This window comes from Pantherophis guttatus, chromosome 7, assembly GCF_059756535.1.
Source record: "Pantherophis guttatus breed Tessera chromosome 7, ASM5975653v1, whole genome shotgun sequence".
NCBI lineage: Eukaryota > Metazoa > Chordata > Lepidosauria > Squamata > Colubridae > Pantherophis > Pantherophis guttatus.
In genome coordinates, this window is record NC_142069.1 from 22,166,202 (window position 1) to 22,182,665 (window position 16,464).

Here is a 16,464-nt window from a genome sequence, read left to right on the forward strand (position 1 = left end):
AGAGACAAAACTGGCAGAAAACGCAGTATTGTTCTCTCAAGTGAATTAAAATAAATGATTGTGCCCAGTAAATTTGTGCTCAGTGTAAGATCTGATCCTTGTAAGCTATTAAGATGAATTGACCCAGTAATATCTAGTGTATTCCAACCCTTATTTCTTTTAGCCTTTTACCGTGCTTCTGTTAATATAAATAACCATTAAAGACATTACTTTCTCATTCAACCTTTCATCATTTTAGAGCTGAATAACCTCCTTGGATTAAAGATTTTGGCTTTAGATATGGACGTCTAACAAGATAATGGGCTTTATGGCTAGGAACTATAGAAAGTTACTCCAACAATGAGTAAATTTGACCATACAAGTCTGAGTCACCAGAGGGCTTTCTCTACTCACATGCTCTGCTTGTGTTTGTAGTAGAAGTGGGGGAGGGAAATGTAACACCCCTATTTGGGAATAAATACTGCCACGTGGATTTCAAGAAAGCGAGCGTCTGGCTCACACACTTGTATGTTGTTCTATGTAGTTCCATGCTCTGATTTAATAATGCATCGTTAATGTAATGTATCTGATAGAAATAGCTGATAGCCGATAGGATTACAGCTATCTCATCATATCAGACCAAAGTACTCAGAGAACATTTGCAAAATCCCTATCGCTATTTGAACTATCTGAAGTTGAAATAAAATAGTAATAGAGGTATGCAGGGTTGAAAAACTCTGATGAGAGCTATGAAACGATTTCTGAGCTGTGAGATTACATAAAAATTTCTAAACCTATATTGGGTGTTATTTGTATTTAGAGCTAGATGTAATGAATTTTGGAAGCAGCATCCTTGGTTCTAGAAAAGATTACAGGAGTGACTCCCTATATATTTGGAAACCCTAACCATGTCCTGTCTTCTCATGATTGGGAAGTAAATATATTAAATAAGAAAGGGTAGGCACTATACCTCTGCAAATCCTTTGAAGAGATATTTTGTACAGAGCACCTATTTTTGAGTTCATAAAGCAGCTGTTTTTTTTTCTTGGTTAATATAATGGCTCTGGAAGCTGTTCCCAACCGTTTTCTTTCCTATCTGACCAAGAATAGGATCTCAACCTAGATACAATTCATAGCCATGTTCTTTTACATATTCAGGTGGCCTGGTTCCCACATATGTGAAAACACTATTGATTTATTATATTAGGACCTTGCAGAATGCTCTAATTCATCAATTGAGCTGATTAAACCCAGTTAGCTGAGCTCACACTGCATACTCAAATCATAAACTAACCAAACTGGCTAGTTTTATACAAAACATTGTGGCCCAGGGGTGTCAAACTCAAGGCCCGGCTCCGGCCCATGGGATGCTTACATCTGGGAACAGTGAAAGATTGGCCAGTGGTGCCTCTGCCAGCAAAAATGGAGCGACCCTCCCGAACTCCATTTTTGGTGGCAGAGGGTTGCAGAAGGCCGTTGCAGCCGAAAACAGAGGTCAGGAGCCCATTTTCTCTGGCAGAGCACTCGGGCCACCACAGGTGCCCCCAACATGATTGATGTCAAGCTGGCTACGCCCACCCTGGCCCCTCAAGGTCAAACACAACCCTGATGCGGCCTCAATGAAATCGAGTTTGACATCCCTGCACTAGCCAATTATATTTTTGTTTAGCTCATTTAATAGCCCAATCAATTATTTTAACAAATCATGCAATAAAAACCATCACTTGGCATAATGCGTAAATCCACGCAAGTACCATGTATTTGAGTCTCTGATCCATGTTAGTTTTTTAAAAACAAATGTTAAATTTCATTCTGTCTAGTTTATTTCCATAGCGATACATTACTTCAGTAATAATGGAAAAGTCCCTTATTTATTAGAATCTTCATTTTACCTTAAAATCATGTAAAAAGGAAAAGCTTTTAAATATATATCAATAATAGTTAATCAGTGCTAGTTAGAGAACCAACCTTTCCCTTTAAAACTAGGCAATTCAGCAACAAACTCTTGGGCATGGATAATAGGAAATAAAACATCAATAAATACATACTAAATTTTCTTATATTATAAAAATGTAAATCTGAGGAATTTGAATTTAAACCAAAGATTAAAGCATCAACACTGTACTGAGCCGGGTCTTCCCCAAACCCATACCTTCCAGATGCATTGGGACTACAAGTCCCAGAATGCCTAGGGTATTTGGAGAGCCGGTTTAGTGATTATTTCATTTCTTCCCCCAATGTTTTTTTATCAAGTTGGCAAGCACAAAAAGCACTTAATCAAAATAGAAAACTCACAGACTCTCTCTACTTAAAGAAATAAATAAAATGCTCTGCTTGGCAAGACAAAGGAATCACAAATACCTAAAAAAGAGAACTCAGTTCTTTGATTATTAATACCATGGTCAGTGACATCAGCCTTCCCATAATCAAGTAGTAAAAAATTTACCACTAAGCTATTACGACGCTGAACGTTGACAAATGCCTTCCAGTAATTTTGAAATGTTGCTATATTGACTTTTGACTTACTGAAAACATACTAGCAATAAATTATGATAAATATTAAAAGCTGTTAAGTGCTATTATTTTAAAAAAGCTACAATACGTTATATAGTTTACTATATTTATGGTAACTGATTAAAAACACACTACTTTAGTCCTTGTAGTTTCAGTATATTTTTGGAATGGTTTGTATCAGTGGTGGGTTGCTACCGGTTCACCCCGGATCAGGCGAACCGGTAGTGGTGGCGGTGGGAGGCTCCGCCCACCCACCCGGACGCTTCTGCGCATGCAAACCGGTAGCAAACTAAATTGAAACCCACTACTGGTCTGTATAAGTCTTTGTTTTGTGAAACCATCTCTTGTTACACACGCTAGAAAAAATGACATAACTGAAATCAACATTTAATTTCACTACAGGATATTCTCCATGCACTCTTTTAGGTATATCGCTTGACCATCACAATCATTCCCTGGTAATCTGTGGGCTGCACAAAGTCAAACAGTTAAGGACGCCAAAATACACACTAAATAAGATTACCTTGTTAATCTTCAATTTAAACAGACATTGTTATAGTAATCCGAGATAGGAAACTGATTAGACAGAGGCATTTCTTAGATAGGCAGAAAAACCCTGCAGAACTTGTTTTGTACTTGCTTAGATTTCTATTTCTTAAAAAAAAAAAAAAAGATTCAGTATTTATTCACAATAATTTGACTCAATCAACAACTCTATCATCCCTGTACTAAACATAGTATATACAGTACAAGAAACCCACCATTTTTTTCATAGCCACCAGGGAAAAGGAGCCAAGGACTGATAGAAAGTGGCTTATCAGAAGTATTCACAGACAATCTTCTCTGTATCAGCTCATGTCTGCCAGAAAAAGTCCTTCATCCCGTGTTTGTTGCTGATCAGTTGGAAACAAGAAACCACCTATTTCCAAAGAACGACATTCAGCAACGATGGCATGGCATCAGGATGGTACAGTGGAATTATACATGGAAATTCTTTTAATGGAAGAGAGCCTTGGGATACGTAGCCTTTGCTCAACATGAGCAGCTGGATGTCTCAGTCTGTGAAACCATCACTGGCCTAGCGTCCAGATGGATGTTGAGTGAAGATCCATTCTCCCCATGAAGTTGTAAGGTGTTCCTAGCCATCAGTTCCTTAGCCATCAAGATAAAAACCTCATCAATATTTTGGGCCTCCTTGGCTGAGGTTTCCAGTACAGCCAGAAGACCGTGTTTCTCTGCCAATGTGCAAGCGTCTTCAAACAGGACTTGCCGTTTCTCTGATTCGTCTGATTTGTTCCCTTTAAATTGGATTAAAACCATGTTTAGATTCCCAATGGATAGGTGGGGCAAATAAAAGGAGGGAGGGGGACTATGAAGCAAACCCAGGAAGCAAAGCATTCTTATGCCATTACCTCCTTCCACATTGGTCCTACTCCTCACATTTTCTCTCCTGTTGCCCTGGCAGCTGTAAGAGCATTACTCTGAGGATCATAGGTGGCACAAACCTCGATGACATGTTGTAGAATTATTGCATGAACGATGCACATTTGATAAGCCGTTGTGTGTGCAGCTGATGCAAATTTACAGAGTGTGCATCATTGTAGCATGACACAATACTGACATTTAAGGTTCCCAGTCCCAGAGATATCTATGTTGAATTCTCAAGAGGATACATCCTGAACAGCCATGGCAATAGCCTGCCATATGCTGAGGACCACTTCAGAGCCAACAAAAATGGGTGGCCGTATAAAGGCAATACGATACAGGTACAATAGTCCTCGACTTAACGACCACAATTGAGCCCACAATTTCTGTTGCTAAACAAGACATTTGGTAAGTGAATTTTGCCCCATTTTACCACCTTTCCTGCCACAGTTGTCAAGTGAATCACTTCAGTTGTTAACTTAATAGCAATAGCAATAGCACTTAGATTTATATACCCCTTCACAGTGCTTTTACAGCCCTCTCTAAGCGGTTTACAGAGTCAGCGTATTGCCCCCAACAATCTGGGTCCTCATTTTACCCACCTCGGAAGGATGGAAGGCTGAGTCAACCTTGAGCCTGGTGAGAATTGAACTGCCAAACAGCTGGCAGCCGGCAGTCAGCAGAAGTAGCCTGCAGTACTGCATTCTAACCACTGTGCCACCACGGCTCTAGTAACATGATTGTTAGGTGAATCTGGCTTCCCCATTGACTTTGCTTGTCAGAAGGATGCAAAAGGTGATCACATGATCCCAGGACACTGTAACTCTCATAAATATGAGTCAGTTGCAAAGCATCTGAATTTTAGTCATGTGACCATGGGGATGCTGCAATGGTTGTAATTATTAAAAACAGTCATAAGTCACTTTTCATCACTAAATGAACAGTTGTAAGTCTAGGACTTCCTGTACTTCAGAGACCTGTACATTTTTAAAAATGCAATACACTTCTCTAGAGGCTAGTTGAAAGAACAGAGGGTAGAGATTTGCTCCAATTCATTAGCCATCTCAGCTGATCAATTCAAACAGCTGCTTACTCCATAAAATGGAAGGGTAGCCCTGTGTGTTTCATACAGCAACATTTGGTCCCTTAGTTATCTAGCCCAATGATCCCCAAACGTTTGGGTACCAGAGCGCGGTTCCATGGAGAGAGACTTTTCCGCAAACCGGAGAGGGCATGGTTTCACATGCTGCCTGCATCCTGTGGATGGAATTTGGCTTGTTTCCATGGACCAGTTTCTGGCATGCCAGTCTATGGACCAAGGGTTGAGCACCCCTGATCTAGCCACAAGACAAGTTTAGTATATAATGCATTGAAGAAAGTTTTATTCTCTTCCTTGAAGATTTCTGGTTTCAGATTAACAATATTTTATTTTACTGTCCTGATTCATCTAGCAAAATGACCTCATTCTATCTAATATTAGGGCTGCCCCCAGGGCAATTCATATAATAATTATTGATCATTTAATTGTCTAGCCCTATGATATTCATATTTTACCAGAAAAGATGCTGTTTTTTTTCTCGATTGTCTAGATTGAACAAGAGACTCATTATAATTCTAATGTTTTGACACATAATACATCATTTTGATTTTAGTATTTTACCTAGAATTCATTACTAGGTAGCTAAGAGGATTCGTGTGCTAATAAGGTAAACTTAGAAGTGCATCTCTTACAACACGAAGTCAATAACTGGGAAATAAATTTTCTCTTTAGATATTTATACAAGATCTTCTATATTTCTTGCCCACTAATTCTGTCTCAGTAAAATAAGTACTATTTCCCCCCCTTCATTTTAAAAGTAACTCTCAAACTTTTGAACTAAGAGGGGCAGAGATGAGACAGACTTCAGAACTTACCAATCAACATTAAGACCAAGTTTGCTGCACCATATTTTTCAATTTCATAAATCCAATGAGGAATAGACTCAAATGTAGATCTTTTGGTTATATCGTAGGCAAGAATAGCACCATGGGCACTGCGATAATAACTTTGAGTTATTGTCCGGAAGCGTTCTTGGCCTGCCGTATCCCACACTTGTATCTGAAATTGGAAGGAAATTAAATAGAGGCAGAAACAGAAATGGTCTCTCCAAACACCTAAATGCTAGAAATTGTTGCTCAGCCACAACTCCTCTATCTTAGTCTTGTGTGACTATATTTACAGTAAAATCCCTAACACAGCTATTCTCAGGCAAGTGATGTATAACTGTATTCAAAGCTTTTTGTGACTTGGGTACTCCAGATCTTTGGGAATAACCAAATATTATCCCAACTGTTGCTGTAGAAAAGATGCTGCCAAATATTTTTGTATATAGGGCATACAAAACCTTTGCCAAACCAATTCTCGAATATAGCTCGTCTGTCTGGAATCTACACTGTATATCGGACATTAATACAATTGAGCGGGTCCAGAGGTATTTCACGAGAACAGTACTTCACTCCTCTGCTCACAATAGAATACCTTATGCCACCAGGCTTGAAATTTTGGGCTTGGACAACCTGGAATTATGCTGCCTACGATCTGACCTAAGCATAGTACACAAAATTTTCTGCTACAACGTCCTACCTGTCAACGACCACTTCAGTTTCAACCCCAATAATACACAGGCAAACAATAGATACAAACTCAAGGTAAACTCGACTGCAGAAAATACAACTTCAGCAACAGAGTGGTCAATGCCTGGAAAGCTCTACCTGACTCCGTTGTTACATCCTCAAACCCCCACAGCTTCAACCTTAAACTGTCTACCGTGGATCTTACCCCATTCCTAAGCAGTCCATAAAGGGGGCGTACATAAGCGCACCAGTGTGCATACCGTCCTGTCCTACTGTCCCCATTTATTTGTACTCATTTCCTGTGTTCATGTCCATGTTTATACTTATACCTCTTATCTTGTACATGCTTGCCAAACTAAATTTTAAAAAATTATTTTTATACTAGCCTTCTCTGGATCTGGAAAGCTTGCCTGAATCTCCTGCCTCATGTGATTTCCTAACTTCTGGGATTTTCCCCATTCCAAGACATGATGAAGTCAGGACTTATTCCCTTCCCCTGTCTTTAGAAATGCTTGGACGTACACTTTACTGTTTTCTTGGCCCAGTTATTGAAGTTATAAGGTTATAATAAGGATGAGGAAGGGGCTAGAATTCAAGTTTTACCTCTCCTCTGCTGCCCAGTTAAACTGCCTCCTTTCCTTTCTCATTACCAAAAGCCCAAAGAGCAACTATAGAGATATTCATACAATGGCATGAAAGTGCAGAAAAGATTAGAAGCGTGAGGCTAATGGCTGGGTGGAAAACTCATATTAATCATGAAAAGACACAGTAGAAATATATCACTCACCTTCACCTTCTTGCCATCAATTTCCAGGGAACGCACTGTAAAGTCAACCCCAATAGTGTTCTGCTGCTTTGTATGGTATTGTCCAGACTTGAAGCGATGGACCACACACGTCTTCCCCACATTTGAGTCTCCAATCAGAATGATCTTGAACAGGTAGTCAAACGCATCATCCATCTCTGTATTGGTGAAAGCCATGATATTCTAGAGTTTTGAGAACTTTGGCCCTAGATTAATGGGGAAAGGGGGGGGAGAATGAATGCAAAAATACAAACCAGTGTACATTTAAAAACCTAATTAAATTACAAGTCACTTAAATAGTTTTGATAATTTGGTGGTGCACACAAGTGATGTATTCCACTTCTGATTTAGCAAATTCATCAGTGCTTTTGTAAACAAATAGACTTCTTAGCTACTAGAGATGGTCCTTGTTTAACAACCCCTTGTTCAACGACATTTCAAACTTTTGAGGATGATGAACAAGTGATAGTTATGACTAGTCCTCGAAGTTCTGGTCACTGCAACACCCTTGTGGTTACATGACTTTGATCCAGGTGCCCAGCAACCAGCTCAGATTTCTCTCAGTCATGTGAATGCTATTTGCAACCTTCCTTGACAGCTTCCCACAAGCAAATTCAATGGGGAAGCTGGCAGAAACATGGAAGTCATCATCACATGAGGTCTTCACTTAACAACGGTAACCAGGCACTGCTGGAACTGCCATTGCTAAGTAGCATGGCTACGTCAAATTCTCCCCGGTTTGCCACCAGTTTGCTGCCTGCACATGCGCAGTACGTGCCAAGCGCGTGCTGCATGCATGCATGCATGCCAAATGCATACTGCGTGCACAAATGCACTTTGTGCACACGCTGTGCACACGCGTAATATGTACCAAACACGCACTGCATGTGGAAAAAGGAAACTTGGGAAGGTAAGTAGAACAGCGAGGGTGGGGAACAGCTATCCTGCACGATTTAGATTCACTAGAAAGCAGGATTTCCTGCTTTTTAACTATTTTAAATCGTGCGGCACAGCTGATCGTCGAAAATACTGGTTGGGACCAACTGGTAGCTTTTTTTTACTACCGGTTCGCCAAACTGGTAGCTTTTATCACTACAGGTACGAACCGGTAGGATTTCACCACTGGGCTATGTTGATATCACGCTCTATGACTGCATCACGTAACAACAGAAATTCTGGTTATAATTATCATCATTAACCAAGGACTTATTGGTATTCCTAAAGTCAATAGAAAAATTCACTACCCCAGAAGCACCTGTAGCAAAAAATGAGGTTTGCCAGAGGGTATTCCACCATTCTTCCAGTGTGGCTGCTTTCCTAGCTACAAAATTGTGTGGTAATTCAACTCTTTTGTTGAAATCCATCTTCTTTAGAAAGAGGCCATACAGGCTATTGCAGTGGTATGTTGAAGAAGCTGAATCTTTTAGCCTTTTAGCCTACTAAGCATTGAAACCAATGCTTGCGAAATCTAAAGCTTATCAAGTTTTAACCTTTTCTTTAATAAGAACCTTTAAATAAGATTGCAGTGTTTCCCATTTAAGCTAAATGAAATAATACAATTGGACAAACTCCCCATCCCCATCATATATTAAATACATCATAATTTTTCTTTTGTCTTGTGTCTTCAAATCAGTGTTGAACTGGACTACTCTCCGAAATCTCTTCAGTTTGTACATATCTTGACAAGATTTTGGAAGTGGTTCACCTTCCTTCCTAGGTCTGAGAGAGAGTAACTGGACCAAGGTCACCTAGATGGCTTTGTGCCTAAAGACGGAATTAGAACTCACAGGTTTCAAGCCTGGTGCCTTAACATCACATTGGTTCTCTATCACATGTATCTCACGTTAATATTAAAATCTTGTACTAACAGGAAGGGAGGGAGGAAGGAAAGAAGGAAGGGAGGGAGGGAGGGAGGGAAGGAGGGAGGGAGGAAGGAAAAGAGAGAGCGAGAGAGAGAGAGAGAGAGAGAGAGAAAGAAAGAAAGAAAGAAAGAAAGAAAGAAAGAAAGAAAGAAAGAAAGAAAGAAAGAAAGAAAGAAAGAAGGAAGAAAGATAATTTTGGGGAGAAATTAAAAATTTCAGTATTTATTTTTCAAATTCATCACCAGAAATGCAGCTAGACAAGGAGAAATAATCCTTTTCTTAACATGTAGTTGAAAAAAACCACCCTCAACCAATCAGCTTTGCTTGGGAATATTTTTAGAAGACAGACATGTTAACAGAAAAATAAAATTATTAGATGAGAATATTGTACTATACTGGTGCCACTGCCATCACTTAAGAGGCTCTGCTCCTTATTCTCTTTCATAGTGGAAACTGAAGGAGGACTCATTTTTTTAAAAAAACCACTCAGATTTATTTATTTATTTTTGCATGTGATATTCCACAGAATTCTCCTTATCAACACACTACCACACCACAAACTAGTTCTAGGATAGCTGAACACCATTTCACCTCAGCAATGGGGAAAGTTCTTTGAGAAAGTTAACTCAAAAATACTTTACTTGGAGGGTGATAGCAAGACAATGAAAGTTTAAAAGGGCCTAGCGCTGCTCTTATTGTTACTTTTTGTTCTTATTATTATTGGTCAATACAATTAACCAGTCAGAAAAGTCATCCCAGGGATTCTTTTATCGTCTGTTTCTCTGTAGAAGAGAAAAGTGGTATAGCAGCAGAACTACAGTTGCTCTCCTGTAATTTTTTTTTTAAAAAGAAAACAGATTTTGGCCTGCATTATAATCATAAAAACTTAAAAGAGAAGGTGAAAAGTAACACTGTTGACTGATCCAGGGTGACTGAACAAGATCGCAGTGACAGAGTGCATCCAAAGAGATACCGTGCAACCAGTTTACCTCAGGTATTTAGAAAGCTGAGATATTATTCACTTGTTAACTCTGTAAACAACCTCTGATTTTGCGCAACTGCTTCCCTTTTTCTTTCCCTGTCTACACATCAGAATCAACGGAACAGATGCTGTTAAAAGTTTCCTATAGCACTATGGACACTCTGTTTAAAAACACTTATATACAGCCAGACCCTGGTAACCATCCAGCAATGCTATTTGGGACCGACTAATATTGTGGTCCTACTTAAAACACATTACAAGAATCCTGTCTACAAACTATGGGCCGCTATTGTGAGGATTCCAGGCAGTTGCTCTCGATTCCTCCATTTCAACATGTAATAGAAGAGTGGTAAACCACTTTCAGTCAGATGTCGCACCAGTACTGCAGAATTAGGGGTCAACCTAGTCTCCAAAGCACCTGAAGGCAGGACAAGAAACAACGGATGGAAACTAATCAAGGACAGAACCAACCTAGAACTAAGGAGAAATTTCCTGACAGGACAATTAATTGGTGGAACCACTTATCTCCAGAAGCTGTGGGTATTCCATCGCTAGAGATTAGACAACCATTTGTCTGAAATGACAAATGACATGGGCAAGGGGTTGGAATACCTCCAAGATCTCTTCCAACTCTATTGAGTTGGAAGACCTTTTCAATTGATCGTCACAGTGGGCAAGTTGAGGCCATCAAAATAAATGCTCAAAAAATGGTAGCCAAATGAGATAGAAAAATGGCCTGGTTAGGAAAAACGTATTGACTAGAAAGCTAATGGGTAAAGTTGTTTCCCTGTCACATTCTCTGTGCTCCAGAGTCTCTATCCTCTTAGCCGACACTTGGGTCTACTTTGGCACACTGTGAATTAAAAGTATTTAACCTAAACAGGCCTGGTAGCTCAGCAGACTAAAAGCATTGTGATTAACACCAGCTGTCTGCAATTACTGTAAATTCGAATCTCACCAGGCTCAAGGTTAACTCAGCCTTCCATCCTTTCTAAGGTAGGTTAAATGAGGACCCAGTTTGTGGGGGCAATAAGCTGACTTTGTATAAATATACAAAAGTATGAAGGCTATTGCTTAACACATTGTAAGCCGCCCTGAGTCTCCGGAGAAGGGCGGCATATAAATCAAATTTAAAACAAAAAACCCCACTGTGACTCATCATTTTTAATTGATGAATATGAGGTATTCTTGGAAAGGCATTCTGAGAAGAAAACCAATGATACTACACCAAAGTTGGTTGTGGGTCCTAAGCTGCCTATACCTGTCTGAGTTGATTGTGGTTAGATGCTTGGATATGAGAAGAAGCTTATTAAAAGAATATTAGGAAACCACAAGTGGTTAAAATGGGGAAATCAGACAGAAAGTTTCACAAAAATGCCTGTATTTCCTCTAATCATTTGAGCTCTGAATGTAAGAGTAGATTGTCTCTTACCCAAGCTTTTGACGGCAATACAGCAAGTAATTTAACTATTTAATTATCAGATACAATTATGTACTCAGCTGCAACTGCTTGCTCTTGAGCTTCTAGAACTTTTAAAAAGATACTCTTCCCACGCTGAAATAAATAGAACATTAAACCAAATAAAAAGCAAAGCATGCTGGCCTCTGAATAATAACAATTACTGCATAGCTGCAATACCTATCCAAACAGATAATTTTTTCTTCAAAGTTTTGGAAAATAGAGATTGTTTTCTTGCTACTCCATACTTCAGTAAAACCTTTGCATGTGTAAAAAGCAGCTGGTTAAAAGGGCACAAACATAAATCACCATTAAGGGCAGAAAGAGAGAATATGTTTTTTACTTCTTTCCTTCCTTCCGGCATCTTTCCTCTGTAAGTTTGTCACATCTTGATATATATACTTACTGACTTCAGTTTCTAGCCAGCCAAAAATAAACACAGCAGACCATTTCCCATTATCAACATCTTAACCATCGAAACTATCCTTGTTTCGTTTTTCTACCTCTCCTGTTTTCAGCAACCTGTTTTCACGAAAAAATTTCCCCCGCAAAAGTCAACAAATACCAACAACAAAGTAAAACTTTAAGTACTCAACATAAGTTATATGATATCCCAAAGCACCAGAATCCTTGCTTCTTTAAGCGCCAATTCACCCCTTATTCACCCTTTTGTCTTACCTGCATGAACAGGTACAGCTTTCTCTCTATTCTCCTCCCACCTTTTCTAGTTTTCTTACCGCCTGATGGGAAATGTAGTTCATAAATTCAGCGTCTTTCAGTCTCCTGCTGGTGATCCACTCAAACCTTCTTTTTAAAAAAGAAACACCACATATAAAAGATACGTTACCAGATTTAGAAGTTTAATGGGGAAAAAAAATAACTTCCTCATTTAAACTTTACTATGTCCGCAAAGGAAATGTTGCATTATTGCACGTTTATTATGTGTATATCCTCAGGTGACACAAGGCAGTAAATATTACAAACTGTCCTTGCATATGAATGCACCCTGCTGAATTGCATGGGGTTTCTTGTAAGTAAATATACAAAGAACTATATTACATAATGATATAGGAGAGCACACACTTTTGAAAGAGAATAAGCCTAGAGAAGACAAAAGAGCTGCTGCATTAATTTAACTGTGGAAGTTTCTTTAAACCTGCCTTTTTTTAAAAAAAAAGCTTAACATTCTATGTGATAATTTTGAATATATATTTGAAATTCTACATGGAAAAGGAGAAACAAACTTCAAGTCAATTATCCTAAAAGCAAAATCTTGATGCCAACCTTTATTTAAATAATCCAGTTCAACTTTTATCAGGTTTGCCTGATCCGCCAGTTGCGGCCTTCCTAGATTAGGATTCCTTGTGCACAGTCACTCATGCCCTCGTCACCTCTCGCCTGGACTATGGAAATGCTCTCTATATGGGGCTCCCCTTGAAGAGCACCTGGGGGCTCCAACTGGTCCAGAATGCGGCCGCGTGGGTAGTTACGGGAGCCGCATGGCGCTCCCACATAACACCTCTCCTGCGTGAGCTGCACTGGCTCGCAGTGGTCTTCCGGGTGCGCTTCAAGGTGTTGGTTATCACCTTTAAAGTGCTCCATGGCATAGGACCTGGATATCTTCGAGACCGCCTGCTGCTACCTATGGCCTCCCACCGACCTGTGCGCTCCCACAGAGAGGGCCTCCTCAGGGTGCCATCGGCCAAGCAATGTAGACTGGTGGCCCCCAGGGGGAGGGCCTTTTCTGTGGGGGCACCTGCCCTCTGGAATCAGCTGCCCCCAGAGATACGAAGAATCCAAGACCTCGGTGCCTTCCGCAGTGCCCTTAAGACCTTTCTTTTTCAGCAAGCCGTGCTGGCTTAACACATTTTTTAAAATGTTTTTAATGGGTTTGTTACTGTTTTTTAACTTTGGGGCCAAATGCATATATATCTTTTTAACTGTATTTTAGTGTTTGTATTTAAGTTTTTTACTTTGGCTGTGCACCGCCCTGAGTCCTTTGGGAGAAGGGCGGTATATAAATTTGATAATAAATAAATAAAATAAATAAATAAACTGTTTCTAAATTTATTTACTAATTATAATAAAAATGTCAGCAGGTGTATGGTATCTTTTCCAGCTAATAAATTTTATTAAAAGGCATAAGCATGAACAACTGATTAAGTGAGTTGCAATTCATGAAAGCTTATGCCTTCAAATAAAATGTATGAGTTGTAAAAGATGCTACCAGACTCGGTAATTTTTGTTTTTTGTTTGTTTTATTTTGTTTTTGCTACCATAGAGTAACAGGACTGTGCTTTTACAATCAGATCTGCCTGTAGGATCCCATAATATGTGATATGTGGATAGCTATTGGTTGCAACGTAAGACTAGTATATAGTATTTGCATTCACGTAGTTGCAAATAGTACATAAAGTTACAAATGTTAAACTTGAAATATTGAATTTCTGTAAACCATTCTATATTTTTTCCCTTTTATGCAAAAATAAAGTTCTCCAGGTTTCTAAAAAGAGCCAACTATCAATCATTTTGTTCTATTGGCTCTAAGAAATCCATTGTTCAAACTTTGCAACAAAACCTGTTTATTTATTTCCATTTCCTCCACACATTTGAGGGTTTTTCTGTTGTTGTCAATATTTTATGCATTAAGGATGTAGGCTTACAACTATTCATTTGTAATGCCTTGGTGCTGTAATCCCCTAAGTGACTTGACAAGCAGAAGTTCAACAGGCGTTCTTTTGCTATCTATTTCCTTCCTGTCTTGTAGCTGTTGAAAATACATGGGGAAAGTGCACTTTAAAAGATGACATGGTAAAACCAGGATTTAGCTTTTAAATAAATAAGAGATGTAATTTGGCAATTAGAATTGTCTGATGGCAGGAGAAGCTATTCCCATCACTGCATCTCTTTGGCAGGAAAAGCTACGATATACCTGCGAAACTTCTGCCATTTTACCCCCTTTACAAACATAGAACTTCCCACAATTCTCTGGAAATGAACAAGTAATGAAGATATCCCCTCTAGTGTATGAGGCTTTTACTTATACAGATTAAAATTCTCTCATACAAATAGATTTCAGTTAGTGGTCGGTAGGAATTGATAGCTATTTCCCAACAATCATCTATTTAGTCATTATTTTCCTTTTCTTCTTGGTAAAGATCTCAGGGATCCATAGCTTGCCTTTCCTCATTACACGACTACAGTATTATAGCTCTTACGAGAGCCAGTTTGGTGTGGTAGTTAAGGCACTAGGCTAGTAAAGGGAGACCATGAGTTCTAGTCCAGCCTTAGGTACAAGGTCATTAGGCAACCTTGGCCTAGTTATTCTCTCAGCCCTAGGAAGAAGGCGGCAATTGCAAATCACTTCCAAAAACCTTGCCAAGAAAACTGCAGGAACTTGGCAAGGGAAGGTATGCACCCAAAGAGATCCTGTAGGGCATGAATCGTGTTAGAAAGAATACACCTTAAGTATTTTCAGAGGATGGTTTACACACACACACACACACACACACAAAATCCAAGAACCTCCAGATACAAAAAAAAAAAAAAAGAATTGTGCTTCGAACTGGAAAACTTGCTGCTGGCCAGTGAGAACAATACAGGGCAAAAATGGTTGACCTGCATTGTGATAAGTTCTGATAAGAGGTATCTTACTGAACTGCCTTCAGCAACTACTTCAGCAGACATGGAGGTGTAGCGATGATTGAAATGACTTTTGAAGGGTTTTTTGACACCACACCTCAGTTCAAATGTGTCAGAGGTTAGTTTGGGAGGACCAGGCTAATCATGTGGTGTAAAGTCAGTGAAACCGAAGCCCAATTTATTTCTGTTTACTCTCGGCCTATGTGTGATTTAAATATGAATTACTTCCCAATAAGCTGAAACTTGGGCAGGGGTCTCCAACTTTGGTAACTTTAAGCCTGGTGGACTTTAGCTTTGCTGGCTGGGGAATTCTGGGAGTTAAAGTCCACCAGGCTTAAAGTTACCAAGGTTGGAGACCCCTGACCTAGAGCCAGTTTGGTGAAGAGGTTAAAGTGCCTTGGAGTGATCTTGGGCCAATTCCTCTTTCTCTCTCTCTCAGCCATAGTAACAGTAACAAGAGTTGGAAGGGACCTTGGAGGTCATCTAGTCCAACCCGCTGCTCACGTAGGAGACCTATACTAGGGATTCGAACCGCCGACCTTTCTGAGCGACAAGCTCAGCGTCTTAGCAAACCACTTAGGAAATCTTGCCGAGAAAATTTGCGGGGACTGGAAGGCACAAACTGGAACCAGCACTCAGTCATCGCCTGCGTTAACTTTGCAATGCAACTCAGTGGACTGCAAGTCTGAAAAACAGCCCCCATCCGTATTATTCACGTTCACTCCGAAGCCAAGAACCTATCGCTCGGTAGCCCTCCTGTCGAATAAGTATGGCCACCCCCAACCAGCCGGTCGCGCCACCGAAAGCCACGAGAGCTCCCTTCCAGCCTGTTTTTGTAAGCCTCTTCCTTCGGGCTCCGGGGCAGGGCTCGTTCGGAAGGTGCCTTGAGAATTCCAGGGGACTGCAATTCCCAGAGTGCACCACGAGGAAGGGAGACGAAACGGGGGGGTGGGGGGCTGGGTGTGTGTGGAGAGAGGGAGGGAAGGAGAAGCGGAGCGCGAGCTCGGAAGAGGCGCTGGTCATGTGACTTCCAGGAAGTTGCCTTGGAAATGCGGACAGGTGAGCGGTGTTTACGTGGAGGTTCCGCGGAGGGGAGGGGGGGTAATTAAGGCGGCGGTGGTTGTGGGGGGGGGAGCGCGGGGCGGCTTGGTCGGCGTGGGATGAGGAGCGGCTGCCCCGTGAC

General features: G+C 40.3%; 2 protein-coding genes across 6 annotated transcripts in view; one reads left to right on the forward strand and one right to left on the reverse strand.

The window, feature by feature from the left end:
- Positions 1–1,705: 1,705 nt before the first annotated feature.
- Positions 1,706–15,378, reverse strand: RAB19 (RAB19, member RAS oncogene family). Of its 3 annotated transcripts, none has more exons than XM_034402872.3 (4): positions 15,294–15,378; positions 7,319–7,542; positions 5,833–6,016; positions 1,706–3,791 (listed from the first exon to the last, which is right to left on the reverse strand). In XM_034402872.3, exons 2-4 carry the CDS (start codon positions 7,511–7,513, stop codon positions 3,526–3,528), a joined length of 645 nt encoding a protein of 214 aa, XP_034258763.1. In that variant the 5' UTR covers positions 7,514–7,542; positions 15,294–15,378; the 3' UTR covers positions 1,706–3,525. The 3 variants fall into 3 exon arrangements, with proteins under 3 accessions (XP_034258763.1, XP_034258762.1, XP_034258766.1); XM_034402871.3 differs by lacking the exon at positions 15,294–15,378 and adding an exon at positions 12,318–12,443; XM_034402875.3 differs by lacking the exon at positions 15,294–15,378 and adding an exon at positions 12,236–12,302.
- An 822-nt stretch (positions 15,379–16,200) lies between these two features.
- Positions 16,201–16,464, forward strand: part of SLC37A3 (solute carrier family 37 member 3) — a 40,598-nt gene continuing 40,334 nt past the window's right edge. For all 3 annotated transcript variants that reach the window (XM_034403299.3, XM_087873750.1, XM_034403302.3), the window contains exon 1: positions 16,201–16,340. The gene's annotated coding sequence lies outside the window, so the exon portion shown is untranslated. The remainder of the gene's footprint in view (positions 16,341–16,464) is intronic.